General features: G+C 40.7%; 1 protein-coding gene across 1 annotated transcript in view; it reads right to left on the reverse strand.

Annotated features, from left to right (window-relative positions):
• Nucleotides 1-2,913: 2,913 nt before the first annotated feature.
• WWTR1 (WW domain containing transcription regulator 1) overlaps nt 2,914-19,067 on the reverse strand; it is a 119,886-nt gene continuing 103,732 nt past the window's right edge. Inside the window, exons 5-6 of the mRNA XM_069727625.1 lie at nt 18,936-19,048; nt 2,914-9,562 (exon numbers count right to left, since the gene is read on the reverse strand). Of these exons, the coding sequence (XP_069583726.1) occupies nt 9,381-9,562; nt 18,936-19,048 (295 nt within the window). The 3' untranslated portion in view covers nt 2,914-9,380. The remainder of the gene's footprint in view (nt 9,563-18,935; nt 19,049-19,067) is intronic.

Here is a 19,067-nt window from a genome sequence, read left to right on the forward strand (position 1 = left end):
TCCTGATTTTCCTAAAACCATACCACAAACAGGATCACAAACGGGTGAATTTATCACAACCCCACAAAAAAGTTGCCGTTTTGGGGCATTCCTGGACTATAAGTGTCCTATATTTGGATTTTTAAGTGTTGGAAAGTTGTGTGTATATATCATCCGTGGATGTGCTGGATGTCACAAGCAGTTCTGTACAAGTAGTTCTGGTAACATTTATGGTCTGTATGTAACATTTCCTAGAAACAACCGGACGAAACTACATTAAAATGTTCTTCAAGAGTGGTAGTTTCCTCAAGAGACCATATACTAAGAATATAAGAGAAGCACCATTTTGTTACAATCTGGTCTAACTGAAAAGGTGCTCGCTTCAAATATGTTTTTCCTTAAATAATAAGCTTAAGTACTGTCAAAATGATTAAGCTACAATCTGAGACCCTGCTACCATCCTATACATGAATGGATGGTCCATATAGCAATTTTCATACTTTAGTTATCCGAGGTTGTCCTGATTTGAAAGTATCTGCTCCAGTCCCAGCAGCTTCACTTCCAGTCCTGTGTTTGTGTGTTAAGAGGATTGACAAGTTCAATGGGTAAGCCAACCTCCTTCTATGTCTATGTATTGTCCGTCACTGAGAATAGGGCTGTCTCAGATATTGAAATGTACTATAAACATAAGGATGACTGACCTCGGGGAGATCAAAACATCCAACACTGCAAAGACACCATCACGTGTTTCTCAACGCAGTGATCCAGAACACTGCCCCCATCCCTTATGGGAAATATGCAAATGCATGTAGAAAAGCCACGGAGACACCATCACGTGTTTCTCAACGCAAGCAATAAATAGCCAGGTCTTTCACCGGGAAGGAACAACCACGGGAAGGGCAGCATCCAAAAGGAAAACCACCTATGCCAAAACATGATATCCATCCACAGACAGCTGTTTCGGGGTATTTTCCCCTCATCAGAGTGGAGTAGGAAACTGGCTATTAGGAGCAGTGCCTAGTAAAAGGACTATAAACATAAGGATGAATGACCTTGGGGAGATCAAAACATCCAACACTGCGGAGACACCATCACGTGTTTATAGTCCTTTTATCAGGCAGTGCTCCTAATAGCCAGTTTCCTACTCCACACTGATGAGGGGCAAATACCCCGAAACAGCTGTCTGTGGATGGATACCATGTTTTGGCATAGGTGGTTTTCCTTTTGGGTGCTGCCCTTCCCGTGGTTGTTCCTTCCCGGTGAAAGACCTGGCTATTTATTGCTTGTGTTGAGAAACACGTGATGGTGTCTCCGCGGCTTTTCTACATGCATTTGCATATTTCCCATAAAGGATGGGGGCAGTGTTCTGGATCACTGCGTTGAGAAACACGTGATGGTGTCTCCGCGGCTTTTCTACATGCATTTGCATATTTCCCATAAAGCATGGGGGCAGTGTTCTGGATCACTGCGTTGAGAAACACGTGATGGTGTCTCCGCGGCTTTTCTACATGCATTTGCATATTTCCCATAAAGGATGGGGGCAGTGTTCTGGATCACTGCGTTGAGAAACACATGATGGTGTCTCTGCGGTGTTGGATGTTTTGATCTCCCCGAGGTCAGTCATCCTTATGTTTATAGTCCTTTTACTAGGCACTGCTCCTTATAGCCAGTTTCCTACTCCACACTGATGAGAGGCAAATACCTCGAAACAGCTGTCTGTGGATGGATACCATGTTTTGGCATAGGTGATTTTCCTTTTGGATGCAGCCCTTCCCGTGGTTGTTCCTTCCCGGTGAAAGACCTGGCTATTTATTGCTTGCGTTGAGAAACACGTGATGGTGCTTTTCTACATGCATTCAGATATTGAAATGAGCAGTCAGTCAGCCCCCTTCACACAATGCTCTGCTCAGATGCTGACAAAGGAGATGCTGTCCTGTGTGGAGCACACAACCAAGAGCGAAGCTACCGGAACCAGAGACCTGGGAAGTTATCAGCAGATCAGAGAACATGACGTATTTGAACTATATTATTAAGTTATAAAACTTATACTTTTAGCTCACTTTAAGTTGTTTTTTTATGCCAGCACAACCCCTTTAAGTACTTAAGGGGAGCACTGCTCACTGAGGTATGCTAATAATTTACAGGTGATTGGCAACCTTGACTGTGTGCACATATAGTCTATGGAAGACACAAAAACAGCTGTGTGCCTTCAGACTTTAATAAATCAAAATAAAAAAAACTTGAGCTGGAGCATATGCAACATATGCACTGTACTAATCTTTCGACTAAAATTTTGGATTTTTAGAACTTTGTACAAACAGGGGTATGGCTCTGCCTTTTTGGCTGTTCATTTCGTTTATATAGCTTTCCACGGGCAGGTGTCTGAACAGTCGGGACCCATTACTGGTCTGCCCTTATCTATTTTGAAGTCTGCTGACACATAGTGCGGTGACCTTAAAGAGTTGGGTACCGTCCCGATTTGGCTTTTAAGCATTTTTTTTTAATCAAAATAATGCTAAGTACCCAATGCTATTTACATGTGCTATTATTATTCATTTACTTACTACAGGGTATTTGCTCATTTTGTTTTTATCTTCAGACTCTAATATGGAGTACAAGTATATCCAATGTATAGTCTGATCCTGCAGTCAAATTTCCTTTCATCTGTCCTCTACCTTTTGGTAATCTTCCCAGGAAATAGAGGAGTGATGGAAGGGAGCATGATCGGAGGATCAGACTACATAGTTGTAATATGTTACGGAGTCCGCATGGGGCTGTAGACACAAAATATTACAACGATTTTTAATCATGACCATTTCTAACTTTCTATTTCATATGCAGTTTACAAAAAAATGTTGCCCAGGTATAGCCTTTAAGGTTTTGTGTTTCTTTTTAGCAAATAGAAACGTAAAGCAAGTAAGAAATGAGGCAAAATACTTTTTGGAGGGTTTATTGCATAGTTGCCCAAACAAAGAAGCAGAGCTGGATATTCATTTAAATAAACTGGTAAAATAAAAGTAAAGAAATACAATGAGAATCAGCAATTTGTTTCATCCATGCGGCCCTTGGCTTCATAGGCAGCATACGTTCATATGCCGATGAAAAACAAACTACTCAAGTGAGTATAAAGTACAGAAGAAAAATGCACAAATTACAGAACAATTCTGCTTAACTGTAGTGTCTAAAAATTACATGGTACAAAATAAAAATATCATTTCATGCAATAAAACCTCAACAATACACTGCACTGATGTAGTGCCGGTCAGCAAAGGGCGACACAATAGTGACAATAGTGTTTGTAACGTGCAACTTCACATTCAATCACTTAAAGCTTAACTCCACATGTAAAACTACTTTTTTTGTAACCCAAAAATGATAAAATATACTGCCTCAAATGCAGTTCTGCATTTAACCCTAAAAATCCCACATTTTTTTGTTCTGTGGCCTCCTTCTTCCCAGCTTCAGGAACCACTTGTTTCAGCGACAATACTCAACAGCGTAACTTGAAGCAAATCTCCGAGGCCCCCAAATATCATGGGTCTTTAATAATATTGGTATTCTCATATGGGCCAAAAGGAACATTTGGGCACACTGGCTCCAGGGCATGGTTGAGAATGCCACCCTTGCACCCACTATAATTACACCTCTAACCACACGGGTTATATATGCAATAAACACATTGGGTCTCATGTATAAGACCTGTTTTGATCATAGACTCACATCTTAATTTTTATGCTCAATATGGAAAATCGAAATTGTCACTAAAGAAGACAATGACAATTTTTAAGGAAAGTCGTAGAATATATGTGGATGCCAAGGGTTGTCAGCTGCAGTATTTCCTATCCAAACTACTGAATGTTGTCAATTAGAGAAAATCCCAGGATCACTAACATTTAGAAAAATCAAACTGTGGGGACAAGTTGTTGTTTTGACTGAGGCTAGACTTTGACTCTCTAAGGCAAGATGTACTGTAACCACAAGAACAACACTGTTGATTATTACCGGTATATGGCGTTAAAGAATATCATTTCATTAATTCTCAATTACATTCAATGTGTGGTTAGTTAGGAGTGGACAGCTAAGGGTAGTGTTAGACTGGGGTTCCAAGGGCCCACCAGTAACATTGACTATGTGGGTCCACTATTTTGCGCATGCAAATGTTACATTACGGTCATTCACAAATTTACCTCTGCTTGTTATATAATACAGTGGGTAGTTTTTTATTGAACAAGTCTATTGTACCATCTACTAAACATATAGCTGGACTCAGTTGCAACGCAACCAAGAAGTGCGTTCCAAACACCAGAAGTGATGTGCCTCAGTGCCCAGAAACGAAAGGGATCGTCCGGCAGGTCACATGCTGAAATAGGCTGGGAAAATTGCAAGAAATAAGCTCCATTCAACTGTGACATACGGCAGGTAACTCATGTACTGAGCCACATGAAATAGATGACTACATAACACTCCCCTGATGAATACACAGGAGGAAACACGTTGGGTGTAATCCTTGGCTTTTTACCTACTAAATAAGGATAGTAGACGGGCATTGGAACTATGCTCGCCCTTCTATTAATTTGAGGACCCATCTGAAACATTTGCCAATGCCTAAAGGAATTTGGTGAGACCTCTCCTGTATTTTTATTCTCTATTATAAGTTGTATAGCTGCATGTGATCTTCACGTGGATTGATATCAGGCACATTGAGTTTACAATATTTTAAGCCTATATCTAGACAAGCATAAAGTGCATGCGGTTTTGTGACCTTTACGCACTAACAATCTTGAGTTATGAGATACCCAGCTCTGTTTTGTGATTTTATATATAGTGTGTCTTTGTCATTGACTGTATTATTGTTTGAGCTATTTTTTATATGTCATTAGATGCTAAGTTTTAATAATAGTTCAACCACTTTGCTGTAGCCTAAGTTTTGGAAATCTTGGGGTCATAAAAAATAAAAAAAACTCCTTTAGTTTTCAAAAAAACATTGTCTCTGTTTCTAGTGAGTTGGAACATCACTCCTGCACAAGGACCCACTGCTCCTCCTTGGACCAGTCTGGGTCTGGTGAAGGGATCCGTAACAAGGAGTGTGTGAGAGTCACTAGCTCACCACCAGGAAATCTGCCATGAGTATGACTGTTGTCAGATTGCCTCTCCATGGCCCTCTCACAAGTGTTCCCAGTGGTTAAGTGCCCTAGGCCCCAGTGTCTAGTAGTTTCTTATGTCGATCACATGAACTTTACAATCCTTTGATGGTTACTCTGTTCTCTATGATCAGACATAAACACTTCCTACTTTGATGATATCACAGGAACAGGAGACACAAAGCTACATTTGGGAGGTGTAGGTCAGATCATGGGTCCATCAAAGGGGACTCATGGTAGAAAAACATTCTAAGGGTCTAGTGCATGACATGGGATTCAGCATGTGACATTTGCTTCATATTCATGAAGAATGAGGCATGAGAAAACATCACCACTACTTTCAACACGAGCAATTTCATATGCGAGAACTAATGGGTTAATTAATGTTATTCATCAATTAATATGGTTGATATAGACATGCAGGGGCAAACACAACATTGACGAAAGGTAAGGGGGGCCAATTCCACTTCCAAAGCAACCCCAGCTTGCATCTAGACCTATAAAGACCCATATATAGTTCTTGACAGGGGCCCAATTCTCTCTGTCGCCTGCACATCCTGTAGCTACCAACTTCCTAGCATTATATCCCATCATCAGTGGTAGTCTTTCATAAAAGATTTGGGTAGGTTATAGTCCACAACTGCCATTTTGTTCAGCTGCATGACACCATCCATAACACTTTAGAATACATAACTGATAATAAAAGGGTTATCTTGCTCCTTAAGTAAAAAAATCACCGATCCCCTGCTGTTCTTATTCCAACACTTCTCAGTCCATGCCAATCTCTGTACATTCCTGCTCCATTCAGATGGACTTGTTCAACCAATCACTTTGCTGCAGTGCTGACCAACACATCACAATTACAGCCAATAATTGGCTACAGTGGTCACACCTGTCCTGACCAGGCAGACGGTAGAGGACTACTCTCTGAATGTCCTGCTCTGCTAGGACAGATGCGGCCACTGTAGCCAAACAAAGGCAAAAACAGTCACATGTAGGTCTGGACTGAGCAGGAAGTACAGAGACCGGTGGGGGAACAGAAAAATATTAGAAAAGAAATGGGGGAGGGATTGGTGAATTGTATTTTATTTTTTTAAAGCCTCAGTCGTGGCATGAAAGTAACTTGATTTGATACTGACTCCATGTGTGTCCCAGTACAGTAAAATGAGATCAGTTTATACATTGTCCAAAGAAGAATGTTTTATTAATGATTTTTGCATTTTACATGGTCCACAATGGAAATGCAGACCGAACGCTAGAGATCTGGCATGTGGTTGTCCTAAATATCTCTATATCAGAAAGAATATGTATAGTAATCAGGGCGGTTAACATTGTGTTTGTGCTGGATGGAGCTGGAAATGTCACATTTTCATATTATTTTCACTCCTTTACTGCAACGTGGCATCTACTTTGGTTGCGGTTTTATTTGTGTGTTGTTCCGTTTGTTGTCAGGGTAGAGTTGTCCCCGTTGGTGTACAGCAGGAAACATATCAAACTGCATTTAAACATGAGCCAAGTATACTGTAAATGATCTCAGACTTATTTTCAGACCTCTCATATTGCACGGCTATAAATGCTTCAGCTCTCTTGTAATTCAGTGGTCCTGACACCAGTACATTTCCTTAGTATTTCAACCTTCAATACCTGAACTGCTCACAATCCATGCAACGTGCTGTAAAACACTAACCCGGTATTAAAAGTAAAGTAATAAAGTTAGAAAATGGAGTATCAAATGTTTCATTACAAGTCGTTTAATTCATTAATGACAGATGCAATCTAACTGGACAGGATTTATTTCACAAGTCATAATGACATTACTTTCTCTAGTCTATGGCTAAAACCCACCTTCCATAAGCGACCTATGTAATATCAATCCTCAATGTAGCCTCGCTACCTAGTACTCAACTATACAATCTAAATCTGATATCATAAATTATTCACCTGCAAATCCCCATCAGATGATTAAAACGTTGCTTTGGCTCTAACTCATGCAATGCATTCATGCCATTCTTTACGGTCCTATCTCCTTCCATGTAAATGTACCCATTGGCCCTTGACTTAGGAAATAGATGCCCTTGATGGTTCCCAACAGTTAATACTTCACATTGGAGATTTCGTCATACTCTTGAGCTATTAGCTGCAAAATTCAGGGCTCGTAAAATAGACATTCATTGGGTTGAGCCTAGAAACTCCTATGGTGACGTCACAAAGGCATTTGCCTCCACTTGTCACCAGTTCCTATTAGCTGTATGGTAAGGGCCACTCTGAAGCCAACCTGATGCACCACGTTGTGCCTAGTGCTTGGCCTTCCCTTTTGTCCACATTAGAATACACTTTTCCATATGTCCTGTTATGGAATACTGAGAAGATATCATCTAGGAAGGATCCTCATTTCCTGGTGAAAGTTGAGAGCATTGGAAAAGAGTATGTCTTTCCCAAGATGACCTGTCCTATCTGACCATACACAGACAATCTACTGATGTGAATAGACACTGTACAATACTCCATTTTCACTGCTGGGAAATGTAACACTTAATATCAGATTCTTACAGCTGAAGAAGGAATGGTCCAAGGTGGAGACCCCCTTCAATATCATGCATTGCCTCTTCAGATCCTGCTTGACAAAGTGAACTGTATTAGTTTGGATAAAATGCTAAACCTCTCTGATGTTTGTCCAAACGCAAAGTAGCACTAGATCATGAATACGGTAAATTATTTTATATAGATCTATAGTACCAAAAAGTGTTAATATTAAGATATATTTATATCCATCTCCATGCTAATTAAAAAAAACCCTGGTTTCCAGTAACTGCACTTTCAAAATGTGAGCCATTCTTCAGCCCAAAGTAAAACATGTCTGCAAATGAGCAGGTGTACTGCAAGACCACATTGAGGGAGTAAGCCCATAGACCCGCCGTAAGTGCAAAGAGTAGCTCTTGTAGATACAAGAGACTTTGATCAATAATGCCTTTTAAATGGTTTTATTCAAAAAGTTACAAATAAAGTTTAGTCTGTCGATATAAATATTATAATATAATGATTCAAAAAGTATTATGGATTTTTAGGACGTCATCTGCATTTTGCGACTATGCTTTATAACTGATATTTTCAATGCTTCATCAGTCCCGCATTTCCAACGTAATATACAATATATTGCAGATAGTCCCTACTCTCCAACTGTAGCTAATGAATAATATTTCACTGTTGGAAGGTCAGGATAGACAAATAGTATATATTTTTGTATCATATCAAACATTATAAGTAACAACAATGCGTAAAAGTGGGTTCCAGTATATATCATACAGAAACGGATTTCTTAATCACCCTCCAATTTTGCGATATTTTCAGTAACCCACTTGAGAAAATACCTCATTTTGTAGATAAAATACTCCCTTTGATAGTGTCAAAGATACTGTTACATTGTATTATAAAAAAGCCTGAATTTATCAGTTACAATTAGTTAAAAAAAATAGTGCTTAATACAATAAACAATAAAATCTAATATGCATTAAAAATAACAGGAAATTAAAAAAAAGATCGTAGTCACATTGTTAAAAAAAAAATTACAATAAAGGTGGTAGTTAGTACCAAAACTGGTCAATGTTGTAGTGTCTCACGATTATTGAACATAATGCTACTTGGAAGAATGTTTTTTTTTTTCCCCATCTATAAGCTATACAGTAATATACTGAAGAACAACTCTAAACGTAATGCTTGTGCTTCGGCAACAAAAAAAAGAAAAAGAAAAAAAAAATCACGCACACAAAAAAAGAGAACATCCTAGGTAGCATGGCATGAAAAAATCTACTTGTTATTCTATTTCCAGCACATTTTTCTGTAAAATTACAATGATTTGTAAAGCTTATGTTAAAAGAGTTAAATGCATTAGGTTCTACAGTTATAAATAAAGTATACTGCCCGATGTTGTGAATGATGATCTGCTTGTAACTAATCACCTAGCATCCTAAATAAGTGAGACCATGTACAGGTCTGACTCTGGGTGGCCTCCTACAGCTCCGACACTGGTTGTTGTAGATCATCTCCCAGCCTTGGTGTAGTGGTGATACAATAAAGAAACTCTATACAAGAACAAGTATATCTCTTTCCGACAATGATCTGTTGAATTACGGCTGTAGGCCAATCGGCAGAACAACTTTTTTTTTTTTATGAGGCTCATCATATATTTCCACAAGAGAAAACATAAAGCTAGGTTATCAGAAAGAGAAGAAATCAGGACCAGGTCAGCCTGAGGACCAGCGTCTACAGCCAGGTGAGGTAGGTGTCAGTTTTGTTCAATACGCATTCCACATCATTCAGGCTCGGAATCAAATCTTCTGACTCAAGTGTTCCCAGGTCAACGTTTGTCCCCGGAAGAGCATCAAGAAAGTCTGGGAAACGTGTCTGTGGATTCAGGTTCAATGTTGGCTGTGCCAGGATTTCACCTGTAGATAGAAATGAGCAATTTATTATAAAAATACAGTAACTGGGAATAACTTTGTAGAACTTTAAACATGTACTACGTAAAGTACTCAGCAGGGAGAAGAAACTCATGTATAATGATGTACAGACCCACAGACTTTCTATTAGGACATGGACATTGATGTGAATGCTCATGTAGGAGATCAGTGCTTCTACAGTCTTTTGAACAATCAAGAAGGTCTCAGGACCCTAACCTATCACTGATCTACAGGACGTTAAAGTGCTACAACATACAATAAAACCTTTGAACACTTTAATGTGGCTTTCTGGGATCGTCAATTGATTGCCTTTCATCAGCATAGATAATATATGATCTGTGACTGTCTCTCCCATCAATCAACAGCTCAGTCTTGTTCACATGAATGGATTAAAGGGAATCTGTCATGCATCCCAACACTGTTAGGTTATGTTTACAAGTCCAGTAATCATTCGATAAGACTGACTGCTGCTGGATCCGTTCTAAGAAAACTGATTTCAACTGGATCCGTTTTTTTTGCTTCCTGGATCCGTTTCAAATAGATAATTACTTGAAAGTTTACATGTCCAGTAATATATGTTACATATTTATCTTTCCACCTCCAGTAAGCAAAAAATTTATCTTTTTCAAATGGGAGAAAAATGGATGGCTATTTAACAAATCCATTTTCTACAGATTTCATTGTTAAAAAATGGTTGGCAAATTAACAGATCCTTTTTCCATAGACTTTTTTTCAAGCAGACAAAAAAAGTTGCGACTGGACAACTTTTTTGGCAACGGATTGCTTCTGGATCAGCTCTAAAAGATGACTAGTGGACATGTCAGTTTAGCCATAACCTGCATATATGGGGTTAATCTGCAGATTCATAGGCACTTGGACCGACAGGCGGCTCTGCATTGATATGTCACAGAGATGGGCGATAGCTAATGTGCCAACTCATGGTTACAGCCGCCACTCACTATGTACTGAAGCCGCATTGGTCACACCCCTATGACTGAAAGCCAGAGGCTGCAGGTTGGAATAAACGTCCTTTCATTATACCAGCCAAGCAGCTATAGAATGCTAGTAACCTGCAAACTAGCCCCAAATCTGCTGGTTAAAATGGGAAAATGGATACCAATGTTCCATAGGAAAAGGCGCACAAGAAGAACATCCGTATATAAAAGGTATTATACAGTTAGGTCCATATATATTTGAACAGAGACAACATTTTTCTAATTTTGGTTATAGACATTACCACAATGAATTTTAAACAAAACAATTCAGATGCAGTTGAAGTTCAGACTTTCAGCTTTCATTTGAGGGTATCCACATTAAAATTGGCTGAAGGGTTTAGGAGTTTCAGCTCCTTAACATGTGCCACCCTGTCAGGTGACTGACTTGACCATTCAAGAATATTCAACTTATTTGCTTTAACCCCTTTCTGCCATTAGACGTACTATTGCGTCCATGTGGGGTGGGCTTTACTTCCCAAGGACGCAATAGTACGTCATATGCGATCGGCAGCGCTCACGGGGGGAGCGCCGCCGATCGCGGCCGGGTGTCAGCTGTTTATCGCAGCTGACATCCGGCACTATGTGCCAGGAGCGGTCACGGACCGCCCCCGGCACATTAACCCCCGGCACACCGCGATCAAAGATGATCGCGATGTGCCGGCGGTACAGGGAAGCACTGCGCAGGGAGGGGGCTCCCTGCGGGCTTCCCTGAGCCCCCCGCAGCAACGCGATGTGATCGCGTTGCTGCGAGGGTCTCACCTCCCTCCCTGCTCCCTCCAGCCCCGGATCCAAGATGGCCGCGGATCCGGGTCCTGCAGGGAGGGAGGTGGCTTCACAGAGCCTGCTCAGAGCAGGCACTGTGAAGCAGCCTGCACTCCTATCAGATCAGTGATCTGACAGAGTGCTGTGCAAACTGTCAGATCACTGATCTGTGATGTCCCCCCCTGGGACAAAGTAAAAAAGTAAAAAAAAAAAATTTCAAATGTGTAAAAAAAATAAAAAAAAATATTCCAAACTAATGAAAAAAAAAAATATATATTATTCCCATAAATACATTTCTTTATCTAAATAAAAAAAAAAAAACAATAAAAGTACACATATTTAGTATCACCGCGTCCGTAACGGCCCGACCTATAAAACTGGCCCACTAGTTAACCCCTTCAGTAAACACCGTAAGAAAAAAAAAAAAAAAACGAGGCAAAAAACAACGCTTTATTATCATACCGCCGAACAAAAAGTGGAATAACACGCGATCAAAAAGACAGATATAACTAACCATGGTACCGCTGAAAGCGTCATCTTGTCCCGCAAAAAACGAGCCGCGATACAGCATCATCAGCAAAAAAATAAAAAAGTTATAGTCCTGAGAATAAAGTGATGCAAAAATAATTATTTTTTCTATAAAATAGTTTTTATCGTATAAAAGCGCCAAAACATAAAAAAATGATATAAATGAGGTATCGCTGTAATCGTACTGACCCGAAGAATAAAACTGCTTCATCAATTTTACCAAACGCGGAACGGTATAAACGCCTCCCCCAAAAGAAATTCATGAATAGCTGGTTTTTGGTCATTCTGCCTCACAAAAATCGGAATAAAAAGCGATTAAAAAATGTCACGTGCCCGAAAATGTTACCAATAAAAACATCAACTCGTCCCGCAAAAAACAAGACCTCACATGACTCTGTGGACCAAAATATAGAAAAATTATAGCTCTCAAAATGTGGTAACGCAAAAAATATTTTTTGCAATAAAAAGCGTCTTTCAGTGTGTGACGGCTGCCAATCATAAAAATCCGCTAAAAAACCCGCTATAAAAGTAAATCAAACCCCCCTTCATCACCCCCTTAGTTAGGGAAAAATTTAAAAAATGTATTTATTTCCATTTTCCCATTAGGGCTAGGGTTAGAGTTAGGGCTAGGGTTAGGGATAGGGCTAGGGTTAGGGCTAGGGTTAGGGCTAGGGTTAGGGCTAGGGTTAGGGTTAGGGTTAGGGTTAGGGCTAGGGTTAGGGCTAGGGTTAGGGCTAGGGTTAGGGCTAGGGTTAGGGTTAGGGCTAGGGTTAGGGCTAGGGTTAGGGCTAGGGTTAGGGCTAGGGTTAGGGCTAGGGTTAGGGTTAGGGCTAGGGTTAGGGCTAGGGTTAGGGTTAGGGCTAGGGTTAGGGCTAGGGCTACAGTTTGGGTTGGGGCTAAAGTTACAGTTAGGGTTTAGATTACATTTACGGTTGGGAATAGGGTTGGGATTAGGGTTAGGGGTGTGTCAGGGTTAGAGGTGTGGTTAGGGTTACTGTTGGGATTAGGGTTAGGGGTGTGTTTGGATTAGGGTTTCAGTTATAATTGGGGGGTTTCCACTGTTTAGGCACATCAGGGGCTCTCCAAACGCGACATGGCGTCCGATCTCAATTCCAGCCAATTCTGCGTTGAAAAAGTAAAACAGTGCTTCTTCCCTTCCGAGCTCTCCCGTGTGCCCAAACAGGGGTTTACCCCAACATATGGGGTATCAGCGTACTCAGGACAAATAGGACAACAACTTTTGGGGTCCAATTTCTCCTGTTACCCTTGGGAAAATACAAAACTCGGGGCTAAAACATATTTTTTGTGGGAAAAAAAAGATTTTTTATTTTCACGGCTCTGCGTTATAAACTGTAGTGAAACACTTGGGGGTTCAAAGTTCTCACAACACATCTAGATTAGTTCCCTGGGGGGTCTAGTTTCCAATATGGGGTCACTTGTGGGGGGTTTCTACTGTTTAGGTACATTAGGGGTTCTGCAAACGCAATGTGACGTCTGCAGACCATTCCATCTAAGTCTGCATTCCAAATGGCGCTCCTTCCCTTCCAAGCTCTGCCATGCGCTCAAACGGTGGTTTCCCCCAACATACGGGGTATCAGCGTACTCAGGACAAATTGGACAACAACTTTTGGGGTCGAATTTCTCCTCTTACCCTCGGGAAAATACAAAACTGGGGGCTAAAAAATAATTTTGGGGGGAAAGATTTTTTTTTTTAATTTTCACGGCTCTGCGTTACAAACTGTAGTGAAACACTTGGGGGTTCAAAGCTATCACAACACATCTAGATGAGTTCCTTAGGGGGTCTAGTTTACAAAATGGTGTCACTTGTGGGAGGTTTCTACTGTTTAGGTACATTAGGGGCTCTGCAAATGCAATGTGACACCTGCAGACCATTCCATCTAAGTCCTCATTCCAAATGGAGCTCCTTCCCTTCCGAGCCCTCCCATGCGCCCAAACAGTGGTTCCCCCCCACATATGGGGTATCAGCGCACTCAGGACAAATTGGACAACAAATTGTGGGGTCGAATTTCTCCTGTTACCCTCGGGAAAATACAAAACTGGGGGCTAAAAAATAATTTTTGTGGGAAAAAATTTTTGTTTTATTTTTACGGCTCTCCATTATAAACTTCTGTGAAGCCCTTGGTGGGTCAAAGCGCTCAGCACACATCTAGATAAGTTCCTAAGGGGGTCTACTTTCCAAAATGGTGTCACTTGTGGGGGGTTTCTACTGTTTAGGTACATTAGGGGCTCTGCAAACGCAATGTGACACCTGCAGACCATTCCATCTAAGTCTGCATTCAAATGGCACTCCTTCCCTTCTGAGCCCTCCCATGTGCCCAAACAGTGGTTCCCCCCACATATGGTGTATCATCGCACTCAGGACAAATTGGGCAACAAATTTTGGGGTCCAATTTCTCCTGTTACCCTCAGGAAAATACAAAACTGGGGGCTAAAAAAATAATTTTTGTGGGAAAAAAATTTTGTTTTATTTTTACAGCTCTGCATTATAAACTTCTGTGAAGCACTTGGTGGGTCAAAGTGCTCACCACACCTCTAGATAAGTTCCTTAGGGGGTCTACTTTCCAAAATGGTGTCATTTGTGGGGGGTTTCAATGTTTAGGCACATCAGTGGCTCTTCAAACGCAACATGGCGTCCCATCTCAATTCCTGTCAATTTTGCTTTGAAAAGTCAAACGGCGCTCCTTCCCTTCCGAGCTCTCCCATCCACCCAAACAGTGGTTTACCCCCACATATGGGGTATCAGCGTACTCAGGACAAATTGTACAACAACTTTTGTGGTCCAATTTCTTCTCTTACCCTTGGGAAAATAAAAAATTGGGGGCAAAAAGATAATTTTTGTGAAAAAATATGATTTTTTATTTTTACGGTTCTACATTATAAACTTCTGTGAAGCACTTGGTGGGTCAAAGTGCTCACCACACCTCTAGATAAGTTCCTTAGGGGGTCTACTTTCCAAAATGGTGTCACTTGTGGGGGGTTTCAATGTTTAGGCACATCAGTGGCTCTTCAAACGCAACATGAGGTCCCATCTCAATTCCTGTCAATTTTGCATTGAAAAGTCAAACGGCGCTCCTTCCCTTCCGAGCTCTCCCATCCGCCCAAACAGTGGTTTACCCCCACATATGGGCTATCAGCGTACTCAGGACAAATTGTACAACAACTTTTGGGGTCCAATTTCTTCTCACCCTTGGGAAAATAAAAAATTGGGGGCGAAAAGATAATTTTTGTGAAAAAATATGATTTTTTATTTTTACGGTTCTACATTATAAACTTCTGTGAAGCACTTGTTGGGTCAAAGTGCTCACCACACCTCTAGATAAGTTCCTTAGGGGGTCTACTTTCCAAAATGGTGTCACTTGTGGGGGGTTTCAATGTTTAGCCACATCAGGGGTTCTCCAAACGAAACATGGCGTCCCATCTCAATTCCAGTCAATTTTGCATTGAAAGTCAAATGGCACTCCTTCGCTTCCGAGCTCTGCCATGCGCCCAAACAGTGGTTTACCCCCACATGTGGAGTATTGGCATACTCAGGACAAATTGTACAACAATGTTTGGGGTCCATTTTCTCCTGTTACCCTTGGTAAAATAAAACAAATTGGAGCTGAATTAAATTTTTTGTGAAAAAAAGTTAAATGTTCATTTTTATTTAAACATTCAAAAAATTCCTGTGAAGCACCAGAAGGGTTAATAAACTTCTTGAATATGGTTTTGAGCACCTTGAGGGGTGTAGTTTTTAGAATGGTGTCACACTTGGGTATTTTCTATCATATAGACCCCTCAAAATGACTTCAAATGAGATGTGGTCCCTAAAATAAAATGGTGTTGTAGAAATGAGAAATTGCTGGTCAACTTTTAACCCTTATAACTCCCTAACAAAAAAAAATTTTGTTTCCAAAATTGTGCTGATGTAAAGTAGACATGTGGGAAATGTTATTTATTAAGTATTTTGTGTGACATATCTCTGTGATTTAATTGCATAAAAATTCAAAGTTGGAAAATTGCGAAATTTTCATAATTTTCGCCAAATTTCCGTTTTTTTCACAAATAAACGCAGGTACTATCAAATAATTTTTACCATTGTCATGAAGTACAATATGTCACGAGAAAACAATGTCAGAATCACCAGGATCCATTGAAGCGTTCCAGAGTTATAACCTCATAAAGGGACAGTGGTCAGAATTGTAAAAATTGGCCCGGTCATTAACGTGCAAACCACCCTTGGGGGTAAAGGGGTTAATAAACTCCTGGGTTGCTTTGGCTTTATGTTTTGGGTCATTGTCCATCTGTAGTATGAAACGATGACCAATCAGTTTTGCTGCATTTGGCTGGATCTGAGCACACAGTATGTCTCTGAATACCTCAGAATTCATTCAGCTGCTTCTGTCCTGTGTCACATCATCAATAAACACTAGTGACCCAGTGCCACTGGCAGCCATGCATGCCCAAGCCATCACACTGCCTCCACCATGTTTTACAGATGATGTGGTATGCTTTGGATCATGAGCTGTACCATGCCTTCGCCATACTTTTCTCTTTCCATCATTCTGGTAGAGGTTGATCTTGGTTTCATCTGTCTAAAGAATGTTCTTCCAGAACTGTGCTGGCTTTTTTAGATGTTTTTTAGCAAAGTCCAGTCTAGCTTTTTTATTCTTGATGTTTATGTGTGGCTTGCACCGTGCAGTGAACCCTCTGTATTTACTTTCATGCAGTCTTCTCTTTATAGTTGATTTGGATATTGATACGCCGACCTCCTGGAGAGTGTTGGTCATTTGGTTGGCTGTTGTGAAGGGGTTTCTCTTCACCATGGAGATTATTCTGCGATCATCCACCACTGTTGTCTTCCGTGAGCGCCCAGGTCTTTTTGCATTGATGAGTTCACCAGTGCTTTCTTTCTTTCTCAGGATGTACCAAACTGTAGATTTTGCCACTCCTAATATTGTAGCAATTTCTCGGATGGGTTTTTTCTGTTTTCGCAGCTTAAGGATGGCTTGTTTCACCTGCATGGAGAGCTCCTTTCACCGCATGTTTACTTCACAGCAAAACCTTCCAAATGCAAGAACCACACCTCAAATCAACTCCTGGCCTTTTATCTGCTTAATTGAGAATTATATAACGAAGGGATTGCCCACACCTGTCCATGAAATAGCCTTGGAGTCAATTGTCCAATTACTTTTGGTCCCTTTAAAAACAGGGTGGCACATGTCAAGGAGCTGAAACTCCTAAACCCTTCATCTAATTTTAATGTGGATAACCTCAAATGAAAGCTGAAAGTCTGAACTTCAACTGCATCTGAATTGTTTTGTTTAAAATTCATTGTGGTAATGTCTATAACCAAAATTAGAAAAATGTTGTCTCTGTCCAAATATATATGGACCTAACTGTATGTAACAGAGTCAACAAGAAGAAATATAGTCCAACACAATACACAAATGCAATCCCAACTCTACTATGTCCAATATTTTTACATAAAAATAGAAGAAAAAACCTCCAGCTAATAAAGAGGAAGAAAAAGATCTGTAGGAATAATAAGATGTGGGTGACAAGAATAGGACAAGATGTGCATTGCCGCAGATTCTTTAGCCTGGAACTCGGTGTAAGTGTAGTATAATTATACTTGTGCAGTTCTTTGCAAGTTTCTTTACATAATGAAAATAATTATGAAGTTCTAACCCAGCAAAGTGCCAGGAAAAACAAGACAGACCTGGGGGGCATTTCTGTCTGACAGCGCTCTATTGTTACCATTATTCCTATAAGCTACCTTTTGTGAAGAATTGCAGTTGAGTTAGAAGTATAGAAAGCTCAGTTTTTTTAACACAATATAGTACCAACATGTAAATGCCCTTCAAATGGGGCAGCAATCTACAGGACAGGCATTTGTAAAAACACCCCCACTCCCAATCACAGGCTCGTGTAGGCATGCCACGATCAGTCACTGAACGAGCAACACACATTTGTTAGCTGATTGGATTGTTTATGCACAATCAGTGCCTGTACATCTGCGAAAACTGAGATATGCTGCTGTCAAGATCCAGAGGAAGGCTTTTCTCTAGTTCGCCAAAAAGTGGAAAAACAAAACCTTAGTGACATATGCATGCGGTGTCACACTCTAAGACGGCACATGGTAAAATAGATGGGAAGGGGGGCACTGCTACTAGGGAAAGCTTTGAGGGACAACCTATGAAACTTACCCTGTGCAACCCTGAGCTCCCTGACGTCCCTAGATGGGTTCTTTTATTCCATGTGGCGATCACGTTCCTATACCTATCTTGCCCTAAGCACGGCCCTGGCTAGTGCGTGAGGCAGCAGGAACCCTAGTCTTGCTCTATGTTACAGACACAAAGGGAAACAGACAACGGTAAAAGGAAACAGCAATTGCTCAACGCACACCCAGTCTATGGAATGATACAAAAAGGGAAAGGAAGGAAGAGGCAAACCAAAATGGGAGATAAGGAAAAGGAAGACACCAGACCAACTTCCAGCAATCTCCGGAGATAACTCCTAAACGACTTCTCTTCCAAGGCGCACAGCTCCAAAGCAATTCCAAGATATGGCAAGCTATTACTGGCAACTACCAAAGCTAAGAGGTGACTACTTATACCAGAGGGGAGTGGAGAAATCAGAACAGCTGAGATAACTCAGGATGTAAGGCTTTAGGAGACAAGCAGGAGAGTTTAACTCTTGTGACCAATGAACAAGAGATATTTGCACAGCAAATTGGAAAGCAAGGCAGATCCAACCAGTGCAGGCGTGCTTGTAGCCAAGGGTGCCATCTTCTGACCATTGAAATAGAGGATGCCATACTCTGTTGTGGTACCGCCATGACATGCGTGTTGTGTCGGGCAGTACAGCCACTTGTTTGTATGGAGTGTGGTACAGCATTTGTATGCCAGGTAGTCATGGGAGGACAGTGGTTACTAATCCCCACTTTCATATATAGATCGCTGTTTGCCTCACTGCCTGGGTTATTGTGAGGCATATCTAATTGATAATTTTCTATTTTTCAAATCAATAAATTAAATACGCTATTTGATTAATTTTTTTTTAGTGTTTACCTGTATCCATTTCTTCCATATTATTAAGGAAATCATCAGGTGTTGTTGGTATGCTATAACACCCCAGGCCAAGCCCGCTATCTGTGCTCTGTTCTCTTGAGTGGTATGGTCCACTATGGAGGAAAGCAGATC

This window comes from Ranitomeya imitator, chromosome 5, assembly GCF_032444005.1.
Source record: "Ranitomeya imitator isolate aRanImi1 chromosome 5, aRanImi1.pri, whole genome shotgun sequence".
In the NCBI taxonomy this organism is placed as follows: domain Eukaryota; kingdom Metazoa; phylum Chordata; class Amphibia; order Anura; family Dendrobatidae; genus Ranitomeya; species Ranitomeya imitator.